The 20,442-nt window shown below is 36.9% G+C and overlaps 3 protein-coding genes and 1 pseudogene across 6 annotated transcripts; 2 read left to right on the plus strand and 2 right to left on the minus strand.

Moving 5' to 3' along the window:
• The first annotated feature begins 976 nt into the window (after window positions 1-976).
• On the plus strand, window positions 977-9,331 carry LOC18100832 (UDP-glycosyltransferase 74E2). The gene is made up of 2 exons (XM_006380207.3): window positions 977-1,326; window positions 9,022-9,331. Exons 1-2 carry the CDS (start codon window positions 979-981, stop codon window positions 9,205-9,207), a joined length of 534 nt encoding a protein of 177 aa, XP_006380269.2. The 5' UTR covers window positions 977-978; the 3' UTR covers window positions 9,208-9,331.
• LOC7459936 (uncharacterized) lies at window positions 1,653-15,788 on the minus strand. 4 transcript variants are annotated; one of them, XR_008059673.1, is made up of 15 exons: window positions 14,858-15,788; window positions 14,450-14,762; window positions 13,508-13,654; window positions 13,293-13,381; window positions 13,081-13,173; window positions 12,608-12,734; window positions 12,203-12,267; window positions 11,899-12,073; window positions 11,578-11,772; window positions 11,411-11,458; window positions 11,055-11,201; window positions 10,877-10,959; window positions 10,256-10,371; window positions 9,413-9,770; window positions 1,653-1,746 (listed from the first exon to the last, which is right to left on the minus strand). XR_008059673.1 is itself a non-coding variant. In XM_052454401.1 (14 exons), exons 1-14 carry the CDS (start codon window positions 15,427-15,429, stop codon window positions 2,023-2,025), a joined length of 2,253 nt encoding a protein of 750 aa, XP_052310361.1. In that variant the 5' UTR covers window positions 15,430-15,788; the 3' UTR covers window positions 1,653-2,022. The 4 variants fall into 4 exon arrangements, 3 of the variants coding, with proteins under 3 accessions (XP_052310361.1, XP_002309727.1, XP_024461560.1); XM_052454401.1 differs by lacking the exon at window positions 9,413-9,770 and having other exon boundaries at window positions 1,653-2,105; XM_002309691.4 differs by lacking the exon at window positions 1,653-1,746 and having other exon boundaries at window positions 9,391-9,770.
• LOC18100831 (UDP-glycosyltransferase 74E1-like) lies at window positions 7,507-9,117 on the plus strand (annotated as a pseudogene).
• Window positions 15,789-15,920: 132 nt separating the features above from the next.
• LOC18100830 (integrin-linked protein kinase 1) lies at window positions 15,921-19,840 on the minus strand. Its single transcript, XM_006380204.3, has 12 exons — window positions 19,247-19,840; window positions 18,978-19,052; window positions 18,783-18,890; window positions 18,384-18,469; window positions 17,842-17,962; window positions 17,655-17,734; window positions 17,381-17,443; window positions 17,156-17,274; window positions 16,850-16,935; window positions 16,575-16,699; window positions 16,311-16,442; window positions 15,921-16,191 (listed from the first exon to the last, which is right to left on the minus strand). The coding sequence occupies exons 1-12, from the start codon at window positions 19,667-19,669 to the stop codon at window positions 16,185-16,187; spliced, it is 1,425 nt and encodes a 474-aa protein (XP_006380266.1). The 5' UTR covers window positions 19,670-19,840; the 3' UTR covers window positions 15,921-16,184.
• Window positions 19,841-20,442: the final 602 nt, after the last annotated feature.

Below are 20,442 nucleotides of genomic sequence, written 5' to 3' on the forward strand. Positions count from 1 at the left end.
AATCCAGTCACTGAAGTTCTGAAATCGTGTAATCAAGCCCCTGGATAAATTGTAATTGGACCTCTGTATTTCGGCGTTTTTTACAAACTAATCCTTGGACTTTAATCTGTTGCAATCGTGCCCCCAATTAACCCCAAACTTTGCTATTTCTTCAATTAAGCCCCTGATTGGATTAATTAAATTAATTCCAAGCTTAATTAAGTCTCAAAACTTATCAATTCTCCAATTAAAACCTTAATTGGATTAATCAAATTAATTCCAAGCTTAATTAAGTCTCAAAACTTATCCATTCTTCAATTAAACCCTTGACTTAATTAATTAAATTAATTCCAAGCTTAATTAGATTAATTCCAAAGTTTAATTAAACCCTAAAACTTCCAATCATGTTGCCCTTAACCCAAATTTTAATTCATTCTTCATTTATTTCATTTTTACTTGTTTTTCATCATTATTATTATTTTTTTTATCATCATTTTTATCCTTTTCAGTAAATAAAATAATAATAATAAAAATAAAAATGGTCAAAAATTGGGTTATGACAGTACAAGTGCATAGCAATAAAATTTTGATGACAAAAGATTCATCCTTAATAACATCAAAAATTTCATTGCTTTAAAGTGTTTCAACAAGTAATTTTTTGTTTTAATTTAAACTTATTTATTTTTATTGTTAATATATATACTAGGACTTTAATTTTATATTAATAAATGCTTAATATACATGTTTGTAATCTTTGTTCCGTTCTTGATTACTACAGGAGTTCCTTGACTCATTAAATCTAATGCCTTCTAATAATCCCATCCAATTATCAACGATGACGCCTAGACTTATATAAAAAAAATGTAGTGTAGCGTTAAAAAATAAAGAAAAATAAATTGAGTAGCCTCCAAGCTTTGTAAACTTGGTTACCACGTTTGTTCCTTCCTTGTCTGCAAAGTGGTTTGACCATGACTACGGTCCACTCCTCCAAAGGAGCAAATGGCAGAAATTGCTTGGGGCCTAAAGAGGAGTGACTGCTGCTTCTTGTGGGTAGTCAGAGAATCGGAAAGGAAAAAACTTCCAACCAACTTTGTGGAGGAGTCATCAGAGAAGGGTCTGATTGTGACCTGGAGCCCGCAGCTAGAGGTTCTGGCTCACAAGTCTGTCGGTTGCTTCATGACTCATTGTGGGTGGAACTCAACACTCGAGGCATTGAGCTTAGGAGTGCCAATGGTGGCAATGCCACACTGGACTGATCAACCAACAAATGCAAAGTGCATTGCCGATGTTTGGCATGTAGGGGTTAGAGTGAAGGAAAATGAAAAGGGGATTGTCACAAAAGAAGAGGTAGAAGGGTGTATAAGGGAAGTGATGGAAGGTGAAAGAGGGAATGAGATGAGAAGGAACTCTGAGAAATGGATGAAACTAGCCAAAACAGCAGTAGATGAAGGCGGAAGCTCTGATAAGAATATTACGGAATTTGCAGCAGAACTTGCAAGGAAGTTCCATGAAACCAAAGATTCAAAAGTGTGAAAGCCTACATATGCACGGCCTTAAAACTTGAAAATGCATGTTATTTAGCTGATGTAGTTTGCCTCAATCATAAACTTGATTACACATCCCCACCTAATTCAACTAGATCAACACCATATGAAAGGCATGATTTCTCAATCTGAAGAATAAACTTGCACAGAGTATTTTATTTCCAGAGGCACGAGATATAACTGTCACACCCAATATATCGATTTCTTGTTCTGTACTGTGTACCTATATCATTTATATATTTATCAGAATTCACTTTTACAGCACTAGCAAGCATGTCCAGCTTTATCAACGAGCTGGGAAAACCAAGGTTACTCTTATATATATGACCCTAACAGATAGGGGTCAGGTATATAGCCCCACGTCAAACAAAATTGCTCAAAAACTCATCTACGGATCCTAATCACATTAGATGGCATGCCATTTTATCGTTAAATAAACTATTCGTCAGGTAGAGTACTATCCAGACAACAGCAGGAAAGAATTTGAAGGAAGATTTTTTTACATCTCCCTCTCTTCAGTTGCTTTGGCATCTTCCGTCCACCTGCCTAATTTGACAATGTCTTCCACAAGATTCTTTCCATCTGTTCGATGGAAAATGATCTAAGTATCAGTTATACATGGTAAAAAAGAAAACAATACTAAATTTATCAAATGCTCAACAAAATGACAAGAAGCAGAGAAAAAATAAAAGGTAGAAGAAAAGAATCATGTTAAATTTCTGACCCTTGATAGATTTCCATAAGAAACTCAAAACACCCAATTGGATTGAGAAAATTATCTGTTGACTAGGTGCTTGGTAAATAAGAGGTATAACTGTGTTCAATTGGATAGTTTTTAAATTATAATTTATAAATTCTTTTTAAATTATAACTATAAAAATTACTATATTACCAAACAAACAGTAAATGTTTGCATTTTGAGTGTGTTTATTAGACAAAAATCCTAAATGGGAGAAAATAAAATTGAACGCAGCCCATTGCATCGGGTGTTTCATATATATCCATTTCTACGAGCAGAAGTCGTTGCTTTTTTGGCCTTTGCCACATGCAATATGCTATAAAATAAGCCACCTGTATATTAAATATCTATCGTTGGATGATAGATAGTTGTCAACATTGAAATGAGTAATCAGTAGGCAGCTAGTTCTTCGTCCCCAAAATTGTAAGGGGGGAGAAGGAAGGGGAAAAAAAAAGAGAGAAAATTTGAAAAGAGGGAGGAGTATAGAGGGGTTGGAGTTGAACAAAAAAAAAATGCCAAGCTGAAATTAACAGCTATTGCTGGTCTCTTGTGGATTTTATTGGTGAAACAAATATTTTTCCTTTTCTTCAAGAGCAGTACCATCATCTTTCCAGGTATGTTCCTTTTTTTTTTTTTGTTATTAACACGTCAGCTTGCTTCCATGAATTCATTCAATGTATGGGTGTTTTTGTTTGTATAAAAAGAAGAATGACGACAGAATGGAATTGATTTCTTTTTGAAAAGATGTTTAGAAAAAGTTCCAATTTGATTGATCCTGATGAAACCAGCTTCACTAAAATCAAAATTCTCTGTGTAAAAAGCTTGCATTAAAATAATGAGGAAGCTTGCATTAAAACACCAGGGATGTTTCCCAAGCCTAGAGTCGCTGCATCATATAACATTTCCCGAGTCTCTTTTTCTCTGTCAAAACCATTAGCTTGATTATTCTTGCAGGCTGTCTGGAACCGAACATTTCCTTGTTTAATTCCTGAATTGAGGGAATCAGAAGAACCACCTTTCTTAGTAGTGTTAGCTACACTACCACTAGCTTGCAACAATTTCTTTTTCCTTGTTTTGCTTCTAACATCCCTGGTGTTTTCCTTGACCGCTTCTGAGGAGGCCTGCTGACTGCATTGAAAGCTCAAAGGGGCTGGTAAACAGACCTGTGGATCACTGGCCTCTTCATCAATGGATGCATGGTTAGAGGTTATATCTTCATTTTTATCAGCAGTTGATTTAGTAACAGGGGATGAGCCGGTGTCTTTCAGAGATGTGTTTCTGTAAGAGTCAGTTACAAAAGTGGCAATTAACTCAGGTACAACCTCTGATATGTCATCGTGCGCCAAAGCAGGTTTATCTTTCATCACTTTCTTCCCTTTTCTGTATGAAGATTTTGGGCCAAGTCTTCTGATTCGTCTGAGCTTCTTCTTTTTTCTTTCCTTTAGTTCCATTTCTACCACTTCTTGGGGTTCTGCCAGGTCACGTATGAAAGCAGAAAAGAAGTTCTGCAATTGGTTTTGGTCTAAATTCAAGGTTCTCGCTATTTTGGAGGAGGGGCTTGAAACCTGGGCTGAAGAAGTGTTAAGCCCTAATACACTTGGATCAATAGCCTTGTTCCTTTCACCTGAGAATTTGAATGGCCTGTGATGCCTTTTTTGTCGAGGCCCACTCCTGTAATTGAATCTGCTGAGGCATCTGTGTTACTATCACTATCAGCTACCTCTTGCGTGTTTTTCCTTACTTGTCATAGTGTGGCACTGCAGAAGGCGGCTGATATGTAGCAACATGCAATTGCTGATCTTTCGTCTGGAGGTTATGTGTTACCTCAGTTTCAGGAAAAAGTCTGGCGGTTTTGAAAATTGTGTCAGTGTTGTCCAGGCTGTTTGTTGATCCAGTGTGCCCTTGACAGAGTATGAGAAAGAAATCGCTCTTCGTATTCGCCTTTTGTTGCTCTGTTAAAGTAATATCCGTTGCACAACAGTCACCGCCAGGGTCAGGAAACTTTGTGCCCGCTGCCGTAGCCTCGTCTGAAACTGCAAATTCGCTGCATGACTCTTCATCTAATGTTTGAGTGCATGTTGCATCTATTGAATGTTTGATTGTGGTAAGCAGGGGTCTAAAATCTGGCTTCATTTCCATGATTGAGATTTCAAATTTATCGCCATCTAGAACCAGCAAAACACGTTCATTTAAAGTCACAAAAGATGTTGTGCACATCAACACTTTTACTCCCGTGAGAGAGCCTTGGCTCATGCTGGTAATATTGTATCCAACCATCTTCCCTGCGTACTCAACAATGGATTCAATACATCTGCGGTTTCAACCTATTAGAGGTAGTCCTAGTATAGACACCCACACAAATCTGTCTATAGCTTTTGCTCCCTTTTTCCATGGTTTCAGATGAGAGAATGATGTTTCCCATACAAAAGATCCATTTGTCTGCTCTTTCTCCATAGATTCTCTATTTGTAAAGGTGATGATTGCTTGACTTGCTCCCTGAAAACGAAAGCCAGCTGCCTGCTTGACATTTTTTAGAACCATATGCTCAGGTGAGCATATTCCACGTATGTGGCTATATATCCCACTAAACTTCTCAGAAGCCATTCCTTGTCATGGGGGAAAGACTCATACACCACCGTCTTCTTTGGATGCTTTGTAACAGAGAGAGCTTCAGCAAAGGTCCGGGTTTGCTGTACAAACGTGCGTGATTGCCTAGGAGAGCACACAAATGATCGGAGAATATGCACAACTAGAATTTTATTAAGCAATTGATTTAGTAATTAAGAACACGGCTAAACATTGAAAAGAAAAGAAACGAAGATAACGTCAGATAACTTATAATCTGAATATGAACAAAGCAAACTTAAACTGACTTCCCTAATAACTTGTTAATTAAAAACAAATTGTGAACCCCCGCGTGTAAAAAATAGAACCAAAAGTAGTAAAGTTTTGAAGAGTAATGAAAGTTTGGGATAAAAATAATAAAAATAATAAAATATAAGGCATGTAATAGAAGAGATTACCTCCACAAAAGAATTTAAAGATATTATTGAAGTTAAAATGAGATTAATTGTGAATTTTAATTTAAAATTTATAACGACAATAAAATTGATAACGGATTTATATGGATAAAAGAATAAGAAGAATTTAAAATAAATATCTCTAGAATGAGAAAATAATTCCGAGAAATTAAAATGAAAATGAAAAATAAAATTTAAAAAAGAATTGTACAGAAAGTGTTCAAGTAAACACTCATTAAAATTTTGCGTGGAATAATAAAAGTCCATAAGTAATATATAGAAGGTAAAAATAAAAAAAAATAAGTACAAAAAGGCTTTTAAAAAAACATTTAATAAAAATATACTTTCCTCGTAATTTATTTTTATTCTTTACATTGCTGTGTTGATATATACCACTCGTGTTTGACTTCCAACAGGTTTCACCTCTTGCATGAATTTGGTTATTAATTAGCCTCTCTAACTTTTATCTTAAGCAAGTCTCATGCATTGATTCACCGCTTCCTACTCAGTTTCCCCGACAGCATCCGATAAGTTCTTCGTCCAAGGAAGCCGGAGACAACAAAGCAAACGAGTGTGCGATCAAGCAAGCAAGCAAGCAGTCAACAGCTGATTGACAAGCAAAGAAACATATACGAGAGCAAAAATGCTTCAAATTCCTATTTAAATTCCGTTTTCGGTGTTCATAAGATGATACCATTCTTTCAAAGTATGCTCCTTTTACTTTCTTATATCGATAGCGAAGATTTTATTCATTAAGATATAATTAATTAAAGCCATTTTCTAAATGCTTGCAGATAAGCCCAACGAAAAGAGAAAGAAAGGGAATCTTCATTTTGAACTTTCCAAGACGATTAAAAAAGAAAGAAAGAAGCGGGCCAATAAGAGAGAAAAATGGGGGTCGAACAGGTACAATTCAAGCTATAATTCTTCCCTGTAAAGTCTCTAGCATGCAAACTTCAGGGTCCCGACAGTAAGTAGAAGATAATTTAATTTATTTGTTTGATAATGTAGTGTAAATTGAAAAATATTATTAAAATAAAAAGTAGTTTGAAATACTTGTTAAACCGCATTATTGAACAATGCCAGGAGAAATGAGCATTCTTAGACGGTGTTTAGAAATGATAATGGTTATTTTTTAAAATATGTTTTTCTAAAAAATAAATTAAAATAATATTTTTTTTATTTTTAAAAAATTATTTTTGATATTATTATATTAAAATCATTTAAAAACATTAAACAAAAAAAATTATTTTCATCAAATATTATTCAAAACTATTTAAAACACAGTTCCAAGTAACACCAAAAACTCCAAAGAGTAGCCAGCCAGCAAAATCAAAGGTCTAATAACATCAATTAATTAAAGTCTATCAATACCGATCCAGTTGCATGTCAGAGCAAAGCTGTGATGTTTTATTGTGATAAGATTCAGAGAAGGATTGGGATGCTTTAATATTTTAGTATGATAAATAATCTTAGATATTTAACCCTAGAGATTGGGTTTTTAAATTATTTTTTCATGTTTGATATTATTATAAAAAATAAATTAAAAAATATTTTTTAGTATTTTTATACCTTACAAAAAAAACTGGAAAATAACTTTTTAAAAGAATAAAGATCAAAACTAACAAATAAAAATAAAAAATTTAAAGGAGATGAGTTAGAAAAAAAATTAATTTTATAAAATATTTCAAATAAAATAAATAATAATAAAAAGAATAGCAACTAAATCTAATAGATAAATAATAATTAAAAATAATAATAATAAATAAATAAATAATAATCAAAAGAATGAGACATAAAAACAATTTAATAAAATCAAATTCTAGGTATTGAAATTAAAAAAAAATAAAAAAAATATATATAAAAAACTAAATTTAATATAATCAACAAATAATAAAATATTTTTGAATTTTTACACCTTCTAAAAAATATATTCACCTAAAATAAAAATAAAAAACACTTTTCAAAAAAAGCTAAATTTTCTAACCATTTTTAATGATAAACAAACCACTTTTCGAGGCGGCCTACATATGGAGACAAGTCAAAAGTCACCATATGCATTCGTATGCCAATACGTAGCCTGCCTTATCTAATCACAGTTCCATTTGATTGTTTCTTCAAACCACACACAACTGTTTCACATATATATATATATATATATATATATATATATATATATATATATATATATATATATATATATATGAAGTAGTAGTTCTACTCAGGAGAGTGAAGGGCAAATAGACAGGGTTTGGTTAGAGAAATTAATGGAGAAGCAAGAAAGAAAGAGTAAGAGTCATGTACTGGCCCTACCCATTCCTGCTCAAGGTCACATTAACCCTATGATGCAATTCTCCAAGCGCCTTGCCTCCAAAGGACTCCACGTCACAATAGTGATCTTCTCGAGCATGGTGACCAAGCATACCCGCCGACTTTGCTCCGTCGAAGTTGTGACCGTAGATTTTGTTAGTTATGAAGGCAAGCTTTCCTCAGATGACTACTCAAAACAATTCCGAGCTACGGTGACACGAAAATTGCCAGAACTCGTTGCAGAACTAAACAATTCTTCTGGGCATCCAATAAGTTGCCTTCTGTATGACTCCCACTTGCCTTGGCTTCTAGACACAGCTAGACAGCTTGGCCTCACTGGGGCTTCGCTCTTCACAGTCATGTGCTGTTGACAATGTCTACTACAACGTTCATGAGATGCAGCTAAAGATTCCACCAGAGAAGTTGCTGGTAACAGTTTCACGTTTGCCAGCACTTTCACCACTAGAGATTACCGATCTACCATCATTCGTGCAAGGTATGGATTCAGAATCAGAATATTCATTTCTACTGAACCATGTGGTCGGTCAGTTTTCGAATTTCAGGGAAGCTGATTGGATCTTTGTCAACACTTCCAGCACCCTGGAGGAAGAGGTACCACTAAAGATCTCCTCTATATATGAAATGCATGTCTTGATCTTAGTACATATATAAATTTAACAAAGCAAACAAATGTGCAATCAAACAAGCAACTAGTCAACAATTGATTGACAAGCAAAGCAACATATACGAGAGCAGCAATGCTTCAAATTCCTATTTAAATTCTTTGTTCATAAGATGATACCATATTTTCAAAGTATGCTCCTTTTACTTCTGTGGCACTCAAAATTTTGTTGATTTCCATCAGGCGGTAAACTGGCTGGCAAGCCAAAGGTCAATAAAGCCAATAGGACCATTGATCCCATCATTTTACTTGGACAAGCAGCTGGAGGACGATAAAGAGTACGGTCCCAGCCTCTTCAAACCCAATCCGGACGGTTGCAATGAGTGGCTAGATTCAAAGGAAACTGGCTCAGTGGTTTATGTGTCATTTGGAAGCATGGCTGCACTGGGAGACGAGCAAATGGCAGAAATTGCTTGGGGGCTAAAGAGGAGTGACTGCTGCTTCTTGTGGGTAGTCAGAGAATCGGAAAGGAAAAAACTTCCAAGCAACTTTGTGGAGAAGTCATCAAAGAAATCTCTGCTTGTGACCTGGAGCCCGCAGCTAGAGGTTCTGGCTCACAAGTCTGTTGGTTGCTTCATGACTCATTGTGGGTGGAACTTAACACTCGAGGCGTTGAGCTTAGGAGTGCCAATGGTGGCAATGCCACACTGGACTGATCAACCAACAAATGCAAAGTGCATTGCCGATGTTTGGCATGTAGGCGTTAGAGTGAAGGCAAATGAATAGGGGATTGTCACTAAAGAAGAGGTAGAAGGGTGTATAAGGGAAGTCATGGAAGGTGAAAGAGGGAATAAGATAAGAAGGAACTCTGAGAAATGGATGAAACTAGCTAAAACAGCAGTAGATGAAGGCGGAAGCTCTGATAAGAATATTACAGAATTTGCAGCAGAACTTGCAAGGAAGTTGCATGAAACCAAAGATTCAAAAGTGTGAAAGCATACATATGCATGGCCTTAAAACTTTGAAAATGCATCTTATTTAGCTGATGTAGTTTGCCTCAATCATAAACTTGATTACACATCCACCATATGCAAAAGCATGATTTCTCAATCTGAATTGCACAGAGCATTTTATTTCCAAAGGCACGAGATATAACTGTCACACCCAATATATCGATTTCTTGTTCTGTACTGTGTACCTATATCTTTTATATATTCATCAGAATTCACTTTTACAGCACTAGCAAGCATGTCCAGCTTTATCAATGAGCTGGGAAAACCAAGGTTACTTGTATATATATGACCCTAACAGATATGGGTCAGGAAAATAGCCCCACGTCAAAAAAATTGCTCAAAAACTCTTCTACGGGTCCTAATCACATTAGATGGCATGCCATTTTATCGTTAAATAAACTATTCGTCAGGTAGGGTACTATCCAGACAACAGCAGGAAAGAATTTGAAGGAAATTTTTTTTACATCTCCCTCTCTTCAGTTGCTTTGGCATCTTCCGTCCAACTGCCTAATTTGACAATGTCTTCCACAAGAATCTTTCCATCTGTTCGATTGAAAATGATCTCGGTATCAGTTATACGAGGTAAAAAAGAAAACAATACTAAATTTAGCAAATGCGCAACAAAATGACAAGAAGCAGAGAAAAACTACAAGGTAGAAGAAAAGCATCATGTTAATTTTCTGACCCTTGATAGATTTCCACAAGCAACTCAAAACACCCAATTGGATTGAGAAAATTATCTGTTGACTAGGTTCTTGGTAAATAAGAGGTATAACTTGTTTGCTTTAGCGGCGAAGAAATATTTTTTCTTGTGGCGTGGTAAAAAGAGGAAAAATGATAAGATGTCTTTTATAATTACACAAAATAAGATGTGGCTTCTTAGAACCAAAACCAGTTTGCATGTAGGAGCTGAGCACAAGAGAACGAATGCATTAATCCTCTCATAAGAAGAAAGAGATGAATGTTGAAACATGCAGCCACATTCAAAATGATAAAAGCATAAACAAAAAATAGAATGACTAGCCGACCTCTATCTTTGGAAAGATTGCTGATGAGTTCTTGGATGCCTTCCTTGCCTAATGTATCCTTCAAGTACATCGCAGCAGCTGCCACCTCCTCAGGAGTAACTTTCCCATCATAATCCCTGCATACAAGTAAGATTACTGGATGTGAGTGCAATCACCGGATGGAGTTCATAAACCATCTTATTCCCTGTATTTGCATCCCTCTGCTGCATACTAGTCAACAACACTCATTTCTGAGACATTCCTTAGGCCCACTCCAGTCTATCACCTAATGCTAGTTCAACAGACTACCTCTTGGCTACTTCAGGTGCAAGAAGTCATGAATTGTGAATGCTAAGTTCATTTTGAACTACATTCAATGACCTGCCCACCCCAGTCTATCACCTAATACTAGTTCAACAGACTACCTCTTGGCTACTTCAGGTTCACTAAGTCATGAATGGTGAATGCTAAGTTCATTTAGAACTACATTCAATGACCTTGAATTGATGGGGCCTCTATAGACTGTGCCCATTACACATAATTAAGTTTTTTAGACTTTATCATAAAATAAAATGCAAGCATTCAAAGCACCTACAGGGAAAAAAAGAGAGCATTATAACTAAAAACAAAACATTGCTGCACCTGTCGAGTATTCGCCAATGATCACCAATTTTGGCATCCACGTCATCAATTTCTTTCTCAAGATTTTGGAGCATGCCATCAACCTTAAAAACAAAAGGCAGCATAACAGTTAATAGCTAGAAAGATTTTACAAAATGTAGATTTGAGCTCAACTAGTAAAGTAATCTGAGAGCATTACCCTTTCTATTAGTGCAGAAGAAACCTCATCTCGTTCATCCGCTTCAGAAGCTCGATCAGTTTCCTCTCGGGCAGCTCTATATGCCTTAACAGCCTCCTTTTCACCATCATTTCCCTCTTTTTCTACCATGCTATTATAAAGTTCTATCTGAAAACATAAAATGATCAAAAGAAGAGCTGAGTGATCATGCTGTTACAAATCCAGCTCACATTTCCATGACCTATAGGTAAGAAAGACTATGGACCACACAGTTCACTTGATTTCTCAAGCAAATAGATGAAAAATAATAGACACACATACCAGAAATTGCAAATCAATAAAACCATAAGACATTAGATACTCAAGGTTTATAGTACCTCCTTGTTGACAAGGCCCAGGAACTCCTCACGCTCTCTGCTTACTGACTGCAAGAATAGTAGAATATAGAATTGAAAAACTACATTGAAGATCACCAAAACTATGATGGAAAGAAACAAATAGCAAAACCTTGACCACTAAAACTTAGTAGCATGACAATACTTACAGATGCTGAAGCTAAAACAGCCAACGCACGACTAAGTTCACAGAGATGCTCTTGTTTCTCCAATGTACTTGCTCTAGCCATTTCTTGCGCTTCTCTTGCTGTTGACAGGGTCATCTCTTTCAAAGCTACATCCTCTTCACTAACTTTAGACTCTTTCATTCTGGCACGCTCTTCTTCCTCGTCCTCTTCTTCCTCCTATAAGTTATCAATTGAGAAAAAGCTTAGGCACTTCAAAAGAAATATCAATGGCCACAAATTTATGAAGAAATAAAAGCTCTTATGCTGCTAACTATATGAAGTAAACTGCAGCCAATTTTCAACCTTGATCATTTCTTCCTGCATCTCAAGGTATTCCAGTTTCCTTCTTCTTTCTGAAACAGAATCTTCAGATGGTAAAGCAGTAACACCAACAGTATCCACAACCTCATCAGGTAAGGAAGATAGTGTTGCCCGAACAGCTTCCTCAGGTTTCAATTTTCCAGATACAGTGAAGGCCCTGCACGTGTTACACAGGCCATAAAACTCAGAGGGAGTAACAGGCTAAAATATACATGACAAGAAAAGGTTTCCTGTGGAACAAAATGATGAGGAAACAACAGGATTAATGTAAGAGGAGAGGATTCACCTTGAAAGGATCAAAAGGGAAGATGGCACAGAGTGATTGAGAGACAGATCCAACCAATCATGAAGCTGAAAGGAAAAGTCAAGAAGTTAACATACCAGTACATGGATATTCAATTTGTAATATTCAATCACATACCAGTAAGGATGATTTACAATGAAAACTAAGAGCAAACAGTTTCCTTGAACTCAAACCCCCGCCCCCTTTTAGGAAAAAAATTGTTGAAACAATGGAGTTATAGAACTGAAAAGGTTTGTTAATAATTCAACATAAGCATACACCAACCCAAAGTTTATATATGCCATTTTAGATATGCAAACAAACATATTCTTGAAATCATCAACATCCGTTTAAAACCTGAAAAACTGTATAATGAAATGGAAAAAACAAGGTGTTAAACACAAAAACCTGTTGCCGCATTTCTTCAACTGAGAGCAATCCAAGCATGCCTCGCTCCCTACAATCTTCACGGAGTTCAGCCTCTGAAAGAGACTCCACACCCTCTGCTTGAATTAACCTGTCATCATTCTTAATCCTGGAAACAGAATAGTTTGATGAACCAACAGGATAATCTCTTTAGTGAAAATCAACAGAAGCAGAGAGGTTAATCAAACACAACTAAGTTCTTCATATCACTTAAAACAACCAAATATTTTTCTTAATATCAAATTCCAGATACAGAACGCTCAATAAACTATTGAGTTAACCACCAGTATCTAGAAACTTTACTATGCCATGATCCATGCTAAAATAAGAATCCACTTTAGCACAGCCAGAGTACCCTCATTCTGTCTCCCCTCAGGTCAACCCAATCTATTTGGTCCTAAGTGAGGTAACAGGCACTCATCCCATTCGTTCAGAGCAAAAAACAAACAGCTAACCTCTGGAGTCTTTTGCGGAGCATGTAACGCAAATACGCATCTGTTCCGAAAGGACTGATTCCCATGTATTTGCACATATTGACCAATCGAGGCCTGGAAGAAGGAAAATACAGGAAAGGGAGAAGCACGTTCCTCAGCAAGCAGATAATATATGTATTAAGCAAATCAATAAGATGCATTAAAATAAAAGGGACATTAAGAAAAACACCAACCTGCTGATATTGTCCAAAGTTAATTCATCATTGAAAAGCTTAGCAAAGCCCAAAATTTCATCATTAGAAACAATGGAGCCTCTCCTAACCTGCAAAATTATTGCGGCGTGTAGTGGTGAATATTAACATGAACATAAATTAAAAACAAAAAAAAAAAAGAATTGAAAAGTAAACAAATTATCCTGTGGAGTGGAAGCTAAAGCTAATTTTCTTACGTTGTTCAAAAAATCATCAAGATCTTCAGCAGTTTTCTTAATTTCTCCACTTCGTGAGTTCTGAACTTCCTTAGCCATTTCTTTCACTGTATCCTGAAGAAACTTGGCATATTCTATTCTTGCATTTAGCCTCCTTTTCAATGCTTCCTAAGTTGACAAGAGAGCAACATGTGTGGTTAAAGGGGGCAAAAGAAGAAAAACCCTGAACACAAGCAAAGTTGCATATGCATATGGAATTGGGGTGAAAACCAGTCCAACCAAGCCAAGCATTGATGTGTTCATCCTGGTTGGTTAAAGCTTGTTGATTTCAAACTCAAACAGACCTAAAATCTAGCTCTCAAACCTAGCTTCAGCTTGTTAAGGGAAGGAGCTTGAGGTTGCCCTTGTTATTAAACTAAGTAATTATATGAAGAAAGAACTATAGTAAACTTTTTCAATATCCGACTAGGATACATGAAAGCTTACAAAATGCAAAGAAAACATGCATCCTTTGGTAAAGTAACATGCATCCTTATTTTATTTTTCATTTGAAATTTCAAATGAATGCAACCAATATCAATCAGTAGTTAACAACTATAAACAAGCCAGGTACCAAGTTTAATCCAAGCCCATCCTCAAAAATGTTTGAGGGCCAAAACAACTGACCAAAGCTGGTTTGAACTTGGATATTCGCTAAACAAGTCTCAAATCAAGCTTCGATATGTTTTTATATATCTATAACAAGCTAAATTCAGCATTGCTCATAGTGAACAAAATTTATTTGCATCCCTATTATAAGTGAATATTTGTGGATACATATTAGCATAACATGTCTGTTCTAACATAAACTAATTTCATCACTGTACTCATTTCAATAAAACTAGAGACACAGTAAAGATCTCAAGCATAACATTGACCAACAAATAAATTATAGAGAATTGCAATGCCCACCAAAATCCATACCTGCTCTTTCATCTTGTCTTGAAATGTAGATGGCAACATGTTAGGGAACAACTTCAAAAACACCGGTAACAGAAACTCCATGAACGGAACAATGATAAAAACAGCAAATGGAACTAATCTGAAAATATCTGCAGTAGTTCTCGTCAACTGTTGCCTCTCCCTCCTCGACAAACTCTTCCCACCAGCAAGTTTTAACAACAATCTCGAACAAATCCTCACATCAGCCCACAATAGCTTAAACCCTAACCAATAATGCTGCAATGTCGACACAATTTCATGCTTCCAGTGCACAAGTTTCTTCGCCCAATCCTCCCTAAAAACCCACAAAAACACAGATGTCAGTCCACATAACAAAACACACCACTTAACACAACACAAAAAGGAAACCTTTTTCATCAAGTTTTCAACCTGCTCATCGACGCTACAGCTCGTAAAGCCGGGCCAAGACCAAGAAGAGCAGCCCAAGTTCTCTGCAAAACCGACTTCTCAGCTTTCATAGATTCATTCAACCTCTTCGCCTTCGCCTTCGCCTTCGCCGAACTCAATCCCTCCACCGCTTGATCACACTCATCCGCTGACGCCTCTTTCCTCTTCTTACCAACCATTTCCTTACCCTCCTCATCATCACTGTCATACTCCGGCGGCAACCTCTTGACCGCCACCGTTGACGCATACCGAACTAAAATTCCATCTCCCAACCTAAACCTCCCATCCACAAAACGCGGACCGACCAAACTCCCATTAAAGCAATACCCAACATTTCTTACACCAGAAAATCCAAAACATTCGGCTTTTTTCACTGTTTCTCTCAACCGATCGTCGGAATTAAAATGGTAACTCGCCGGACAGCTAAAACATCGGGAATCGGAAGAGTGGAGTGCATCGGCGATGGACTGGAAACTCTGAAGAGAACGAGTTGACGAAGGATTGAAGTAGTAAGAAGCCAATTTATTCCTTATGAAAATTGCTCTGGCAGCCATTTTCTCATTTCTAGAGAGAATTTTTTGAGAAAATAATAATAAGAGAGGAGCAAGGAGGAGGAGGGTTTTAGAGGGGGATACAGGGGAGGGTGTAGTTATAGTGTGAGGTAAGGGTGCATGGTTGTGTAGTGAGGTGGCAGGTTATGCCGTTGGATTTTGTACGAGGATTGGTTGTTCGGTGTCAAGATGTGACAGTTGTCAGTCAAAGACGTAATCTTGAACAAAAAGACAGGATTTTTTATTTTTTATTATATTTCTTTTTTGTATTCTTTGTTTTTTCCGGTTTTTATTTTTCAGTAGAAGTGTATTCTTGAGCAACAAGACGGGCAGTTTCTTTTTTCTTTTTCTTTCTAAATTGTTATTGCTGGTGGATTAATTCTATAATTTATTGATCAGGGACCTAGCATGAACTGTCGAACCTTACTGGATATATTTAAGATTTTTTTTTTCTATTTTCTCTAATCCTATCCATATTATTTGTTGGCAGCAGCTGAAAGAAATTACAGCATTGAATTATGTGGACCAAAAATATGAAGTAAAATTTCTATGTCAATCCATGCAAGGAGCGCATATTATACATCCAAAGAAGCATGAGAACAAGGGGCAGCAACTCATTTTCATTTCAATCCCCAAGCCTTTGTCTCCTAGATTATCAATGTGTGATATGAAGCTCCGAAACTCTTGATTTCTTCGACGAAAATCTCCGGTCTTCTTCCATGTTTTTCCTTCTTCAGAACGCATCTGAAGGCCTTGTGTCATTTCCTGCACACAGTAAGCAATAATCATATTAAACATTGAATGGGAACGATGAGGTAAGACACAGTGGTCTATGGAGAGACTATAAATTGCTGCTTCGGAGATGCAGGGCAAGAGATGCATACCATGGAAGCTTAAAGGTATCTTTCAACCATCCTTGTTTTGAACAGTTGGAACAGATTCTGTCCAGTCTTGTGATGATCTCAGAAAAGGTTGGTCTACCACCAGGTTCTGAAAGCCAACATTCATCAATCAACCTACATGAAGATCAAGATGGTTCCCACAAAATTTTAGGCTACTCCCTTGAGGTTCTTCCACTCATTCTTAGTTGTGGGACAACTTTCTATTCAATCTGCAAAAATAAAATTGAGGACAGGATTCAAACTTACTCTCTTAAATCTGGAGGGTAGCTTCTTGATTTGATCTTAAATGGTGGTCTCTGGTTTTCTAAGCACATCAATTTCACAGCCTCTCCAGGAGACTTGGGATAGAAAGGCTGCACTCCCTCAAGCATCTAAGCTCAAACAAAAAAACAAATACAGGAGAAGACCTGCTCAGCGCTCAAATCCTCAAGTTAAAACCATCCACTGTGCAAGGAATAGCAGTAATACATGTGAAGGAAACAGGAAACTAAGCCAGCTTGCCAAATTAGACGGCAAAGTACCTCATACAAAACGACTCCAAAAGAGTATGCATCGACGCTTCTATCAAATATTTCATCTTTATAAATCTCAGGTGCCATGTATACATCTGCAAAGCAACACCATAACTTAAATTCAAGTCAAGAGTAATAACTTCAAAGTTGCTCGCTGTTCGCAACGCATAATGAGATGGAAGAGAGTTCTACTCTTGAAAGAATGCTGAAAAAACAGCAAGGAATCACTACTGCTGTGAGCATATTCTGTATGTTTTATGTTTCATCCTTACAAGAACACCCTAGACAACATTGAATATTGTAAAAAAGACTTACTTGAATGGTCAATAATAGTCCCTGGAGCTACTTTGGCTTTGTCAGGTGAAATGTTTGACAACCGTATCAAACCAAATCCAGCTACCTTCAATAGACCACCATCATCCAGCAAAATATTTCTGGCACCTTACCAAAATTTCCAATATTACAGAACAGTACATCTTAGGAACCACAAACCAGCTTGCAATTTACACATCACTTTAACTTCTGCATTTGTTGTCTTACCTTGGCTTTAAATCGCAATGGATGATCGGATATGGCTTGCATTCGTGTAGGTAGTTTATGCCCCTGATAACAGAACACCAACCAACACATCTTAAAAATGGAAAAGATAGAGACTTCTTTAGAGGAATGTAAAATAGGACTATCATCTATTGGAAGCATTCTTAACTAATCTCTCTGCACTTGTGGACATGATCTGTGCTGTGTATTTCAGGGACAAATACAGAATTCGGTAATTGAACAAGCAAAGTTTTTTTATTCAAGAATTCAAACTTGCCTAGCAATATCAAGAGCAAGTCTCAAAGCTTTAGATGGGGGAAACCGCCCTTTCTTCTGAAGATAACTTGCTAGGTCACCCTGAAATATAGAATCAATACAGTTAAAACTACAGAAAGAAAGCACTGAGTCTTAGTTGTACATATATCTGTGAACACAGGAGGGAGGAGGAGGAGAAGTATGCTTACTTTTGAATGATATTCTGCTACAATCATCAAGGGAAAATTTTGGGTCACAGCTCCAACAAACTGAATCAAATTCGGATGTCGAACTTTTTCTAATAAGGTTAGCTCATGTTTGAAAGAATTTCTGTCATTCAATGCCAAAAAGGGATAAAGAAACATTAGGGGTAAAAAACCCTCCATGTCTTAGAACCCAAATTACTTAGCCACAATCAGCAGAGTGCAAAGCAATTCAAGCAGCGTAAAACAAGTTTAATTATGTGAAATGACATGAAATTCTGAACTGCCCGTGCTCTATCTCAAGCATATGCATTCATTTGTCAGTCAAAGGCAATCTAACCAGGCAGTTTAATCAGAACAGTCACAAGTAAACATGCATGAACCTCTATTTCTTTAAAAACCAACTCGAAATACCAGCCGCCATGGTTGATATCATACTAAGAGCACGAGTGAGCATGGAAGAATGGTTATTCAAGATGAATCAAAATTCAAGACTTGATTCCGAAACCAGAAAAAAAAAAAAAAAAAAGAGGAAAGGGATCACCTACATGCTCTCAGGGTCTGCACATCGTTCCTTTTCAAGTATCTTCACGGCAACCTTAGTACCATTCCATTTAGCAACTTGATACATTCCCTGTTATAGAAGTTACAGACTTGTAATCATGGCAGAACATCACAGGAAATAGTAAACAACATAAGTTAAGAACTTGATGTTATTGAGGTTACACCTCTTTATTTGCTTTTGTTAAGGAACAGAGGATCTGCCAATCAAACTCTATGTTGGTTTACCTAGCTTTGATTCCACAAGATCATCTACCAACTACCAACTAAACTACAATAAACCAAACAAGATTTCTTTTCAAGCATCATTAAGAGCTAACAGATGACGAAAAAAAGTTGTCATTACAAGCACAAATTACTGAAATTGAAGGGGAGTAGGACCATGCCTTTGCAATGCCATCAGCTTTTCGGACTTGAAGTTCCAATGGGTTAAGCTCATACTCTGGAATTTCTCGAGGATTTGCCACAGCCATAGGTGTCTTCCTGGTGGTTTTCTGAAATAATCCCATATACGTAAACACCAAATCTCAAACATAAACAGAAGATTTAGGAAAATCAAAGAAATATCTGGACATTTTTACCGGGGCTTTAGCTCCTCTTGCCTTCAAAATGTTATAAACTTCAACATTCCCATAATACTTGGCATCGGCACACACCTATCAGCACACACAAAAAAACCCAAATTTCACAAACTAAAACATAACAAAATCAAGTAATATAACACTTGGAGCGAGGCTATGAAAATGTAACTTCTCATTATTCCGTTTGTTTTAGCTTGGATACCAAGCCAATTCGGCACGGTGGCCTGCTATTTTTTGCGCAAACTGATTAGAGAATACTAATATATTACCGTGCTGCCCCATCGATCACGAGCATCGATATTAGCCCTGCGACTCAAAAGAAGCTTAACAACTTCAACATGACCTTCACAAGCTGCAATATGCAGAGCAGTTCTTCCATCCAAATCGATACTATTAACATCAACACCTTCATCCAACAAATCTTCAACTCCTTTAACGTCTCCTCTACTCGCCATGAATAACAAATGCATTGTGGAATCCAGATTCTCCGGTACACTCAACTGTGCATGATCATGAAGTGGACTTCTCCGTATTGGATCCAAAGAAGACTGTCTTCCAAAGCTAAACCTCAAGTTATTCCTCCTAGGATCGAGGGAAGATTGTCGTGAGAATTGCCTGCTAAGTGACTTCAATGATCCTGTCGAAAACTGACGTGAGATTCCTCGCTTTAGTTGGTTCGCAAGTCCTTCCATGCTTGCTTGAGGGATCGAGAGCGATGAGGAAACACTCTCGATACCTTGCTGAGAAAGGAGGATGGGTTGGAGGAAGATGAAAAGAGAATGAGATCCGAGATAGATGGAAGGGGAAAGAGAGGGGGAGAGGATTTTGTGGACGATAAACCTGTTACTTATACTCTGTGTGTGTGTGTCTATATATATATATATATATATATATATATATGTTTCTGAATTGTGGTTAGGGGTACCGCCTGTCTGTGGGCTGTATATGAGTTGGGCGTGTTGGACGCGGCAAAAGAGTGAAGTGATATCTTTCAATTTATCATCATGAGTTACTAAAATGACTTGGTCATCATTAGTTTATTTTTTTATAAAAAAAAAAATCATAGTTGTTAAATGTTTTTTTAATCGGTTCTTGGACCGAGTCTAACATCTTTGAAACCAAGACAATAATTCCAAGAAAATCTATTATAGGTGGTGTGATATAAGATTTAATATAATTAAATAAGAATAAAATGTGATAAGCGGTAAGAAAGTAGCAGAAAACTAATGATAAGTGGCACCTTGAATCTTGGGTAAAGGCCAATTCTCACGTTGTCTTGTTTCACAACTCCATGGATGCTAAAGCGGGAGAAGATTCGAGCTAGCAAGTGGCTGATAAGACAGATACAGTGAGACAGACCGCTTGACAAGGCAGTGGTGAAAGCTCAGAGACTAGCAAAGTCTTCATGGACATGCCACGACACCATGGAGAAGCCTCGTATGTGGAGGAGGCAACATGCACGCAC

The sequence above is a fragment of the Populus trichocarpa genome, chromosome 7, assembly GCF_000002775.5.
Source record: "Populus trichocarpa isolate Nisqually-1 chromosome 7, P.trichocarpa_v4.1, whole genome shotgun sequence".
NCBI lineage: Eukaryota > Viridiplantae > Streptophyta > Magnoliopsida > Malpighiales > Salicaceae > Populus > Populus trichocarpa.